General features: G+C 44.8%; 1 protein-coding gene across 3 annotated transcripts in view; it reads right to left on the bottom strand.

The window, feature by feature from the left end:
* Positions 1–13,188, bottom strand: part of LOC119173901 (sodium- and chloride-dependent GABA transporter 1-like) — a 57,502-nt gene that overhangs the window by 7,749 nt on the left and 36,565 nt on the right. For all 3 annotated transcript variants that reach the window (XM_075895307.1, XM_075895308.1, XM_075895309.1), the window contains exons 2-6: positions 5,762–5,917; positions 4,286–4,469; positions 2,081–2,212; positions 1,209–1,425; positions 759–891 (exon numbers count right to left, since the gene is read on the bottom strand). In XM_075895307.1, coding sequence (XP_075751422.1) covers positions 759–891; positions 1,209–1,425; positions 2,081–2,212; positions 4,286–4,469; positions 5,762–5,881 — 786 coding nt within the window. In that variant the 5' untranslated portion in view covers positions 5,882–5,917. The remainder of the gene's footprint in view (positions 1–758; positions 892–1,208; positions 1,426–2,080; positions 2,213–4,285; positions 4,470–5,761; positions 5,918–13,188) is intronic.

Genomic DNA, 13,188 nt, shown 5'->3' on the forward strand with positions numbered 1-13,188 from the left:
TGAAGTTGCAGTTTTGTATATGTGTACCGTACCTGTAAAATTTTTTGTATGGGTTCAAGCTAGCCTCATGCTAAGGATCAAGATGTTTTTCATATATTTATTGATTTCCGTGTATATTTCTGGCAAATAAAATTCAATTCAATTCAATAAATCTGAAGGCACTCCTGTAGGTACAGTGTAGAGTTGATTTTTGTAAATGTAAGCCCCAGCTTTTTTTTTAGGAGCCAGATGCCAGAGTTAGTTGGACAACTAATTTAATACTAAATATTTCTGTCTGGCAAGAAGGTTTCACAGTATTTGCTGTCCTCACTCGACAAAGATTGCTTTTAACAATACTTAAACCCAGACATGTAGACACTGAAAGGAATAAAAAAATATTTACTATTTGTTGAAGCATTCAAGAAGACTAGATCACTTGTCAAAACGCTGGCTGGAGCAACATAGAGTGCTCAAGTATTTTTTCATCTCTTCAGTTTTCATTTTCTCCTGAAATTCTGCCTTATTTGACTTGGAATATTTCAGTGACTCGATATGAGCCCAACGTGGTACGTTTTCTCGTACAGTACTTAGATCATTCTGTTCCTAGCATGCTTCATCCCATTACAAAATTGAACTGCAATAAGACATGGTGACCCAAATTCGTATACATAGAGAACAAATAAGGCTCTTTATGAATGTACGATCTATGTTCTCAGGCCCTGAACATTTCAAAAGAGGTCTTTCGGCATGTTAGGTGATATTCTTCAAAATTACATTACCTTGCCACTTTGATGAAGGCCTCTCCAAATCACAACGTACACAATGAACCATGACAGGAACAGGTAAAGGGCCAGTTCAAGACGCATATTGCCAATCTCGTGCAGCCCTGATGAGATACCCAGCACGTGGTTTCTGAAAGTGTCAAATGTGGCAAAAAACAAAGAAAAAGAGAAAGCAAAGATAAGTATTTGGTTCTGTGGAAAGATTAGGTAGCACTGTCATTGCAAAAGGTTTCCCTCATACTGTATTGGCAACAAAATTTAACGATAAGCCTTTTCACAGGGCTCCTGTATAGATTTTAAGTAATTTAAAGTCATGGTTGTGAATAGCAATGAGCTTTTAAATGTCCATAAGAGCAACTGTTGAGTCACAAGTCCTGCTGCCTTGACACTCAGCTCGGTCCAATTGTAACAAAAGAGACATCTAGTTTGTATGAATGGTGTACTCACTCCCAGAACTCCACAATTGGAGTAACCGATTTATTGTGGGGTGCTGCATGCGTCTCGTTGTACTCCCAGCAGTTTTCGGTGTTCCAGTGATTGCCACAGTGTTTCCATGGAAGCACTTCGGTGAAAGACGAGATCAGGTAGAACAGGATCCATGCCACGATCACCATATAGTAGATGTTGGATAGTGTCACGATAGTTAGCGACGCGATCCCGATACCTGCAACGGCACAGCAAAGAGCAATATGTACTCCACTATAATGCATGCTATGCTTGATCAGTCTGTAAATACGAATTTTCCAAATAAAGTCACAAAATAAAGAATCTTATTTTTTTTTATAGTTTCAAAAAACCTGCAGATGTAATTTTCAGTAAGAATGTTGAATTTTAGCTTTCCAAAGACAAATGAATCTACAGGTTGTGCAGACTGTAGAATGATTCTACAGACTGTGCTACTGTACAATGCAAGTACAATGTGCAAAGAGGCGTACCACATTAGAGCTAGCTATTCACCTTAAAGCATGACCCTGCCAAATAGAGCAGTTGGTTAATAATACTAAGGTAAACAGTGCAGATCTTAGTTTGAAATGTAAAAATGAAGATATGTGCATTATATCAGAAAAAAGAGCAATAGCTGTAAATAAAATGCCTGAGAGTTGAAATTCAGAGTTAATTGTGTGAACCACAGTCAACAACGCACCCACACAACAGGACAAAAATGACGGACCACTTGTTCTGTAACCACGAGCTTGTTCCACTTGTTCCTTCATGACATTTTACTAAAGTGTTGCCCAAAATATCCTCTCGCATAAGTTTTTTACTATGGTGTTACTTAATGAATACTCTGACACAAGTGACACCACTTGCAAGCATACCTTTGAACATGGGCACTATGCCCCAGATTCCTATGCCACCTCTGCTCAGGTACTGGCCCATGGCTACTTCCAGGTAGAACATGGGAATCGCTGTTGTGATGAGGCAAATGAAGTATGGAATGAGGAATGCACCTGCACAGAAAAAAAGAGAGGAAGGTGCACTATTAGAAAGGGGTTCAAGAATATTCCTTAGCCACACTTTCTGTTGGTATGGCAATGCCCTGCATTACTAACATAACATTACTAACAGCCAGAGTTCTGTTGTTGCCCGTACAATAACTAAAATGACGTTGCATTAATTTGAGTAGCACTGGTTTGAATCGCATCAAAAGAACAGAAGGAGTGGGGTGCCCTACATTTGATCTGTCCCACCTCCACCTGAAAGCTTTTCACTACTATAGTAGTTTTGCAATACCTCCGGTATCAAAGGCATTGCAGGCGTCCTGAACTTTACCTGGTTTTGCGCCACCTCCCTGATATGCTGACCTTTGACCTAGCGATCATGTCGCTAAGACGCCCTCGTGTGACGTCATAGTGACGCCATAGTGACACAGCTTTTTGTATCCTTCGTGCTTCAGCCATCACTGCCAAGGTCAATTTTCACGTTTGATGAGGCATTTAGGCTTTTGCCTCAATAAATTATTTCTAAGCGGCTGCTTTCTCACTGCTCACATTGCCTATCCATTATTGTGTTCTTGTAATATTTATGCCTTTTTCTTTATCGCATTGGTCTACTACTTTACTCTAGTAGTGTTTTATGATTATGTTATATACTTTTGTCAGGCTTCATTTTCGCTTTACTTTCTTTCCGTCGTTATTTTTTAAACCTGCCATGTTTAGAAAGCCAGGTCTTTCTGTTGTCGGATTATTTCAATATTGTGCATTTAATGAAGAAGGAATAGAACAAAGGAGCGCGTTATATAATTACACAGCATGTGGCTTATTAGCCAAGCTCCCAACTAGGCCTGCAGAAATTGCGTCCTTTTCTCTCGTAAACCTCCTCTCCCCCCACTTTTTATATGCAGTAGCAGCGGAAGCAAAAAAAAAAAACAAATATAAAGATACGTGAGACATGCCCAAGGCTATTGCGAGGATAAAATGTCTTGCGTATATCGATTACGCGAGAGCACCATTATTTGAGCCTTTTGTTCCACATCAGTGTAAAGGGAATTTGCCGGAACGGCACGTTCCGCTGCGGCGATTATCTCTTGTACGTGTCATGCAACACTGCTGCGGTTTCTTCTTACCGAAACCACCCATCGCTTTACAGGCGATCACACAGCGAAGTGCACGCGATCGGCACGTGGTAGCCGATATGGCGCGTCTGTCGCGAACAGAAGAGACAATTTGGAATTGCAGGGCGAAAGCGAATATTCTGACCCAACACTTTCGACTGTCGGAATGGGTGTCGTCCAGAGTCCTACGCGTTCACGCAATACGTGACGTGCATTGTCCAAGTCCTGTTTTCGGTACAGTCAAATTCAAGCGCGTCATTGGATTCTCCTTCTCGTCGATTTTCATAATTGGCTCCGAGGGCCGCTGCAGCGTCACTGATTGGCTCAAATTGCAAAACCGGCGGAATTTCAGAACGTTTTTTTTTTTGTGCAATTACCCACGCCTGATTAACACAGACGCGATGTCTTTTTGATCGGCGCAGTCACGTTGACATTTATTAGGGAGCAGCCTGTTGAAGAAAATACAGCGATGCCAAAAGTGCGGAGTCTGAATCAATGAAATATAGCAATATACAAAGTGAATCGGAAGCGTCGAGCGATTAATAGTACTGCTGTAGACCTAGGTCAGACAGGTGTTCGCGGGTAGGACGTTTTGATTGATTAATTTATTTAGGCACTACCAGGCGCCCGCAATCAATCAATCAATCAATCAATCAATCAATCAATCAATCAATCAATCAATCGAAAGTTCTAATACTTCACAGGTCGTGCGCACAATCAGGAGTGCAAAAGTTTCACAGAATAAGACGCCACGTAAAAATAAAGGTGTCCATATGCTGCCGTGACAATGACAGTTGTGCTTCTTAGAAAACCTACCATGCTATACAAATGTAGTGACTACAAGTGGCCTTTGAATATGTGCACCCCAAGAGATCACGTGAGACAGAGCAGCTTAATATACTCGCTTTAGACGCGAGTGTTATGCACGCTACTGTAATAGGAACGAGTGAGAATAGTATGGTGAACTCACCACCTCCGTTCTCGTAACAGAGGTACGGGAACCGCCAGACATTGCCGAGGCCGACGGCGTAACTGATGCAGCCGAATATGAAGTCCGCCTTGCCCGCCCACTTCCCTCTGCTAGGGACACCGGCGAGGTCCTGCTGGCTTCCGAGGCCGCTAGTCGTACACGAGGACTCCTCGTTGTCTTCAGCCTGGTTACGTGAGGCACGGAACAATTATGTCTCGTGTAAGCTTCGCCTTAATGGGACACTAAATAGAATTGATAAGCGTGGCAGATCGAGCTCGTCGGTACTCTGATCAGACACGTATATAGCAGCGCGGAAGCAAACACACGGTACATGTGAAGCTATCGGCGAGGATAGCGCAGCCCACCTGTCCTCAGCGAGGACAGGTGGGCTGCGCTCTTACGCAGCCCCGAACTTAAGGATCAAACCCTGGCCGTGCAGAGTGCTCGTGAACAGGCCGCCAAGCTCGGCTTGACGATCCCTACGTGGGATTAGGCGGGTGGCGCACGGTCTCTCTCCCCTGCGTCTTCTCAGGACCAAAATAAAGCTTTAATCAATCAATCAACGAGAAAAAAAAAACTGACGCAGAAAAGTGCTACCACTTGTCTGCATCCGTTCTTTTCTCTTCCCCCCTGTTTGCTTCTGCGCTATCAAGTTTCTGAACAAAGAGAGAGATATACTTATTTTAAGGGAGAGCTGGAGAATTTTGCCTGGCTTTTCAACTGACATGCTACTTCATGTACCGGGTGACGACTCAAGGTACCACGTGAAAGTAAAATAATATAGCCAACTGTACTCCCAGAACATTAGTGAGGTGAATTTATTCATCCCGTGTTCTTAATGAAAGAGAAAACGAAGGTCGCAGTTTCATTTTGGAATATTATGCCCAAACCTCTGCTCGTGACGCTACCGATTTCAAAAAGTAGGCAGTTCTAGAATGGGGTGCGCAAAGACTTGCATTAACGTTTGTCACCTCTGAGCATGCGTCATACACTATCCCCTTGGGTACCTACGTTATTCGACGGAAATAGCGCAAACACGCATCGAATGCTATCTTTCCTTACCCTATCCTAAACTGCCTCGTAGTTTTTGCTGACGCTGGTTCAACAAAATTTTTTGAAGCTTGAAAAGTTAAGCCCTTGGCCTCTCAAGAGGACAACGCGCTTCACTTTTACTGATCGCTAACTAGGTAGGACCTAGTGAAAAGCCCTTAGAATATATGATGTCGCGGAGTTCGGTGCAAGAATTTCAAAATGGAGTAGCTACTTATATTTTCTACATACAGTGTTTTAAATACACAGCGTTTCAATACATAGCGTTTCTCGACATTTTGTGGATGCGTTCAATTATGTCCACTTTCAGTCCTGTAGTCGTCGAAGGTATGTCAGGACTCATAGCATTCGTTTTTTTTTTTCGCGTATTATTTTTGTTGTTGTTGTTGTTATTGTTTTATCTTTCGACACGGTTCTGACTCTCACCTCTTTGCAGATGGGAACTGCCTGAGGTGCTGTGAAAGGAGACGCGTTTTCCCGGCATCCATTGCGACCCCCTAGGAATGCCAAGGTAAACACGTTCGGCCCCGACGTCTTCTTTTCCATGTTGCCAGCCTCTGGATGCAGCTAGTGTGCAGTGTTCTGTAAGAAAAAAAAAATCAAGTTTGCGTGAATGCTGAGAACGAAACAGCACAAGCAAACGAACCCTAGAAATTGTGAAATTGTTGATTATGTTGGGCATCCAAAGCATTAGATTATTTGAAATCTGTTGTAATTTTCTTTGGTTTCACATTCGGCTGGCAACTTACCTTTGCCCCCCGAGCGAGCTTATCCCCATTTAGCACATTCCTTCAGAGCACTACACTTGAAGAAGAACCATGTAGTATATTTAACAGAATACCTTACTTGACGAATAAAGTAGAATCAATATAAATAATTACTTGACGATGCCACTAGAAAATGTTACGAGTCGGGACTCGATCAGTGCGGCTTTTTGCCGTCGAAGCACCCTACTCGAGACAGCGGCGTCACCGTGTCATCTTGACATCGCGGTCGACCGCCTTTGAGCTGCGCTCATGAAAGGAATCGAAAAGTGGCAGTGACATCACGTTAACGCAGCGACGCGATTGGCTGGATGGGGGATGTATTGATTGTGAAGAGACGCACTGCTTTTTACTTGTAACCGTTTTAGAAACGGCTAGTGATAATCGAGTTTTTATATAATGAGAATCAAACACAATAAAAAAATTGGCAGATTCCACGTACAGTGGGAATCGACGATATGCGAAGCACGAATGAGGAAGGTTGATATGTCACGTTAGAGGTCCCGCGAACCGCCAACAGACGCTTGCGTGCTGCTCATCGTGCCTTTCCTGTATCGAGAACAGCAGGCATGACGTCAATTGACGCCGCGTGTACGATACAAATGACGCTGCGTGCCTGAGACGCTGTCATTGGGCAACAGAAAGCACGTTTTCTGCTAGCACATGCACGCGCCCGTATAATTTCCACCTGGGACGCTGAGGAACGGCACCAAATGATGTGGTCGAACGAGCCGGCGAACGCAGCCTAGCGAAGGAAAGAGCGAAACGGGGAAACGCGTGAAATTCCACCAGCGTTCACTGCACACTCGTGTCTAGTGGCTAAGGCACTCGGCTGCTGACCCGCAGGTCGCGGGTTCGAATCCCGGCTGCGGCGGCTACATTTCTGATGGAGGCGGAAATGTTCTAGGCCCGTGTGCTCAGATTTGGGTGCACGTTGAAGAACCCCAGGTGGTCGAAATTTCCGGAGCCCTCCACTATACGGCGTCTCTCATAATCATACGGTGGTTTTGGGAAGTTAAACCCCACATATCAATCAACCAATCAACTGCACACTCGTACACAACTGGAACGCCACATCTACATTTTTGCCTCTGCGTAGTTTCAGGCCCTTTAAAATCCGCACAACGTCACGAGGCAGACGTAAATTATGCCGTTCATGACTTACATGTCACAATGCTTATGTGTGGACGTGTCATGTACCTTCGTCGTGTATTTACGTCACGTTATGCCAAATTTGATATATGTTGAGCTAGCGAAACGGCCGCGAGCGCGCTATGAGCGTAGCATGTACTCATCTTTTACATGAGACGTTTGTCATGATTATCATGTTTGGACGTGTTATTTACCTTCGTCATCTATTCACGTCACGGGATACCAGATTTGGTGTATGTGGAGCTAGCGAAACGGCAGCGAGCGCGCTATGAGCGTAGCATGTAGTCACGTTTTACATGACACGCATATGATGATTATCATGTTAGGGCATGCCATTTACCTTCGTCGCCCGTTCGCGTCACATAATACCAAATTCTGTATATGTGAAGCTAGCGAAACGGCAGCGAGCGCGCTATGAGCGTAGCATGTAGTCACGTTTTACATGACACGCATATGATGATTATCATGTTAGGGCATGTCATTTACCTTCGTCGCCCGTTCGCGTCACATAATACCAAATTCTGTATATGTGAAGCTAGCGAAACGGCAGCGAGCGCATCATGAGCGTAGCATGTAGTCACGTTTTACATGACACGCATATGATGATTATCATGTTAGGGCATGTCATTTACCTTCGTCGCCCGTTCGCGTCACATAATACCAAATTCTGTATATGTGAAGCTAGCGAAACGGCAGCGAGCGCGCTATGAGCGTAGCATGTAGTCACGTTTTACATGACACGCATATGATGATTATCATGTTAGGGCATGTCATTTACCTTCGTCGCCCGTTCGCGTCACATAATACCAAATTCTGTATATGTGAAGCTAGCGAAACGGCAGCGAGCGCGCTATGAGCGTAGCATGTAGTCCCGTTTTACATGACACGCATATGATGATTATCATGTTAGGGCATGTCATTTACCTTCGTCGCCCGTTCGCGTCACATAATACCAAATTCTGTATATGTGAAGCTAGCGAAGCGGCAGCGAGCGCGCTATGAGCGTAGCATGTAGTCACGTTTTACATGACACGCATATGATGATTATCATGTTAGGGCATGTCATTTACCTTCGTCGCCCGTTCGCGTCACATAATACCGAATTCTGTATATGTGAAGCTAGCGAAACGGCAGCGAGCGCGCTATGAGCGTAGCATGTAGTCACGTTTTACATGACACGCATATGATGATTATCATGTTAGGGCATGTCATTTACCTTCGTCGCCCGTTCGCGTCACATAATACCAAATTCTGTATATGTGAAGCTAGCGAAACGGCAGCGAGCGCGCTATGAGCGTAGCATGTAGTCACGTTTTACATGACACGCATATGATGATTATCATGTTAGGGCATGTCATTTACCTTCGTCGCCCGTTCGCGTCACATAATACCAAATTCTGTATATGTGAAGCTAGCGAAACGGCAGCGAGCGCGCTATGAGCGTAGCATGTAGTCACGTTTTACATGACACGCATATGATGATTATCATGTTAGGGCATGTCATTTACCTTCGCCGCCCGTTCGCGTCACATAATACCAAATTCTGTATATGTGAAGCTAGCGAAACGGCAGCGAGCGCGCTATGAGCGTAGCATGTAGTCACGTTTTACATGACACGCATATGATGATTATCATGTTAGGGCATGCCATTTACCTTCGTCGCCCGTTCGCGTCACATAATACCAAATTCTGTATATGTGAAGCTAGCGAAACGGCAGCGAGCGCGCTATGAGCGTAGCATGTAGTCACGTTTTACATGACACGCATATGATGATTATCATGTTAGGGCATGTCATTTACCTTCGTCGCCCGTTCGCGTCACATAATACCAAATTCTGTATATGTGAAGCTAGCGAAACGGCAGCGAGCGCATGATGAGCGTAGCATGTAGTCACGTTTTACATGACACGCATATGATGATTATCATGTTAGGGCATGTCATTTACCTTCGTCGCCCGTTCGCGTCACATAATACCAAATTCTGTATATGTGAAGCTAGCGAAACGGCAGCGAGCGCGCTATGAGCGTAGCATGTAGTCACGTTTTACATGACACGCATATGATGATTATCATGTTAGGGCATGTCATTTACCTTCGTCGCCCGTTCGCGTCACATAATACCAAATTCTGTATATGTGAAGCTAGCGAAACGGCAGCGAGCGCGCTATGAGCGTAGCATGTAGTCCCGTTTTACATGACACGCATATGATGATTATCATGTTAGGGCATGTCATTCACCTTCGTCGCCCGTTCGCGTCACATAATACCAAATTCTGTATATGTGAAGCTAGCGAAACGGCAGCGAGCGCGCTATGAGCGTAGCATGTAGTCACGTTTTACATGACACGCATATGATGATTATCATGTTAGGGCATGTCATTTACCTTCGTCGCCCGTTCGCGTCACATAATACCAAATTCTGTATATGTGAAGCTAGCGAAGAGGCAGCGAGCGCGCTATGAGCGTAGCATGTAGTCACGTTTTACATGACACGCATATGATGATTATCATGTTAGGGCATGTCATTTACCTTCGTCGCCCGTTCGCGTCACATAATACCAAATTCTGTATATGTGAAGCTAGCGAAACGGCAGCGAGCGCGCTATGAGCGTAGCATGTAGTCACGTTTTACATGACACGCATATGATGATTATCATGTTAGGGCATGTCATTTACCTTCGTCGCCCGTTCGCGTCACATAATACCAAATTCTGTATATGTGAAGCTAGCGAAACGGCAGCGAGCGCGCTATGAGCGTAGCATGTAGTCACGTTTTACATGACACGCATATGATGATTATCATGTTAGGGCATGTCATTTACCTTCGTCGCCCGTTCGCGTCACATAATACCAAATTCTGTATATGTGAAGCTAGCGAAACGGCAGCGAGCGCGCTATGAGCGTAGCATGTAGTCCCGTTTTACATGACACGCATATGATGATTATCATGTTAGGGCATGTCATTTACCTTCGTCGCCCGTTCGCGTCACATAATACCAAATTCTGTATATGTGAAGCTAGCGAAGCGGCAGCGAGCGCGCTATGAGCGTAGCATGTAGTCACGTTTTACATGACACGCATATGATGATTATCATGTTAGGGCATGTCATTTACCTTCGTCGCCCGTTCGCGTCACATAATACCGAATTCTGTATATGTGAAGCTAGCGAAACGGCAGCGAGCGCGCTATGAGCGTAGCATGTAGTCACGTTTTACATGACACGCATATGATGATTATCATGTTAGGGCATGTCATTTACCTTCGTCGCCCGTTCGCGTCACATAATACCAAATTCTGTATATGTGAAGCTAGCGAAACGGCAGCGAGCGCGCTATGAGCGTAGCATGTAGTCACGTTTTACATGACACGCATATGATGATTATCATGTTAGGGCATGTCATTTACCTTCGTCGCCCGTTCGCGTCACATAATACCAAATTCTGTATATGTGAAGCTAGCGAAACGGCAGCGAGCGCGCTATGAGCGTAGCATGTAGTCACGTTTTACATGACACGCATATGATGATTATCATGTTAGGGCATGTCATTTACCTTCGCCGCCCGTTCGCGTCACATAATACCAAATTCTGTATATGTGAAGCTAGCGAAACGGCAGCGAGCGCGCTATGAGCGTAGCATGTAGTCACGTTTTACATGACACGCATATGATGATTATCATGTTAGGGCATGTCATTTACCTTCGTCGCCCGTTCGCGTCACATAATACCAAATTCTGTATATGTGAAGCTAGCGAAGAGGCAGCGAGCGCGCTATGAGCGTAGCATGTAGTCACGTTTTACATGACACGCATATGATGATTATCATGTTAGGGCATGTCATTTACCTTCGTCGCCCGTTCGCGTCACATAATACCAAATTCTGTATATGTGAAGCTAGCGAAACGGCAGCGAGCGCGCTATGAGCGTAGCATGTAGTCACGTTTTACATGACACGCATATGATGATTATCATGTTAGGGCATGTCATTTACCTTCGTCGCCCGTTCGCGTCACATAATACCAAATTCTGTATATGTGAAGCTAGCGAAACGGCAGCGAGCGCGCTATGAGCGTAGCATGTAGTCACGTTTTACATGACACGCATATGATGATTATCATGTTAGGGCATGTCATTTACTTTCGTCGCCCGTTCGCGTCACATAATACCAAATTCTGTATATGTGAAGCTAGCAAAACGGCAGCGAGCGCGCTATGAGCGTAGCATGTAGTCACGTTTTACATGACACGCATATGATGATTATCATGTTAGGGCATGTCATTTACCTTCGTCGCCCGTTCGCGTCACATAATACCAAATTCTGTATGTGTGAAGCTAGCGAAACGGCAGCGAGCGCGCTATGAGCGTAGCATGTAGTCACGTTTTACATGACACGCATATGATGATTATCATGTTAGGGCATGTCATTTACCTTCGTCGCCCGTTCGCGTCACATAATACCAAATTCTGTATATGTGAAGCTAGCGAAACGGCAGCGAGCGCGCTATGAGCGTAGCATGTAGTCACGTTTTACATGACACGCATATGATGATTATCATGTTAGGGCATGTCATTTACCTTCGTCGCCCGTTCGCGTCACATAATACCAAATTCTGTATATGTGAAGCTAGCGAAACGGCAGCGAGCGCATCATGAGCGTAGCATGTAGTCACGTTTTACATGATGACACGCATATGATGATTATCATGTTAGGGCATGTCATTTACCTTCGTCGCCCGTTCGCGTCACATAATACCAAATTCTGTATATGTGAAGCTAGCGAAACGGCAGCGAGCGCATCATGAGCGTAGCATGTAGTCACGTTTTACATGATGACACGCATATGATGATTATCATGTTAGGGCATGTCATTTACCTTCGTCGCCCGTTCGCGTCACATAATACCAAATTCTGTATGTGTGAAGCTAGCGAAACGGCAGCGAGCGCGCTATGAGCGTAGCATGTAGTCACGTTTTACATGACACGCATATGATGATTATCATGTTAGGGCATGTCATTTACCTTCGTCGCCCGTTCGCGTCACATAATACCAAATTCTGTATATGTGAAGCTAGCGAAACGGCAGCGAGCGCATCATGAGCGTAGCATGTAGTCACGTTTTACATGATGACACGCATATGATGATTATCATGTTAGGGCATGTCATTTACCTTCGTCGCCCGTTCGCGTCACATAATACCAAATTCTGTATATGTGAAGCTAGCGAAACGGCAGCGAGCGCGCTATGAGCGTAGCATGTAGTCACGTTTTACATGACACGCATATGATGATTATCATGATAGGGCATGTCATTTACCTTCGTCGCCCGTTCGCGTCACATAATACCAAATTCTGTATATGTGAAGCTAGCGAAACGGCAGCGAGCGCGCTATGAGCGTAGCATGTAGTCACGTTTTACATGACACGCATATGATGATTATCATGTTAGGGCATGTCATTTACCTTCGTCGCCCGTTCGCGTCACATAATACCAAATTCTGTATATGTGAAGCTAGCGAAACGGCCGCGAGCGCGCTATGAGCGTAGCATGTAGTCACGTTTTACATGACACGCATATGATGATTATCATGTTAGGGCATGTCATTTACCTTCGTCGCCCGTTCGCGTCACATAATACCAAATTCTGTATATGTGAAGCTAGCGAAACGGCAGCGAGCGCGCTATGAGCGTAGCATGTAGTCACGTTTTACATGACACGCATATGATGATTATCATGTTAGGGCATGTCATTTACCTTCGTCGCCCGTTCGCGTCACATAATACCAAATTCTGTATATGTGAAGCTAGCGAAACGGCAGCGAGCGCATCATGAGCGTAGCATGTAGTCACGTTTTACATGACACGCATATGATGATTATCATGTTAGGGCATGTCATTTACCTTCGTCGCCCGTTCGCGTCACATAATACCAAATTCTGTA

This window comes from Rhipicephalus microplus, chromosome 5 (assembly GCF_043290135.1).
Source record: "Rhipicephalus microplus isolate Deutch F79 chromosome 5, USDA_Rmic, whole genome shotgun sequence".
NCBI lineage: Eukaryota > Metazoa > Arthropoda > Arachnida > Ixodida > Ixodidae > Rhipicephalus > Rhipicephalus microplus.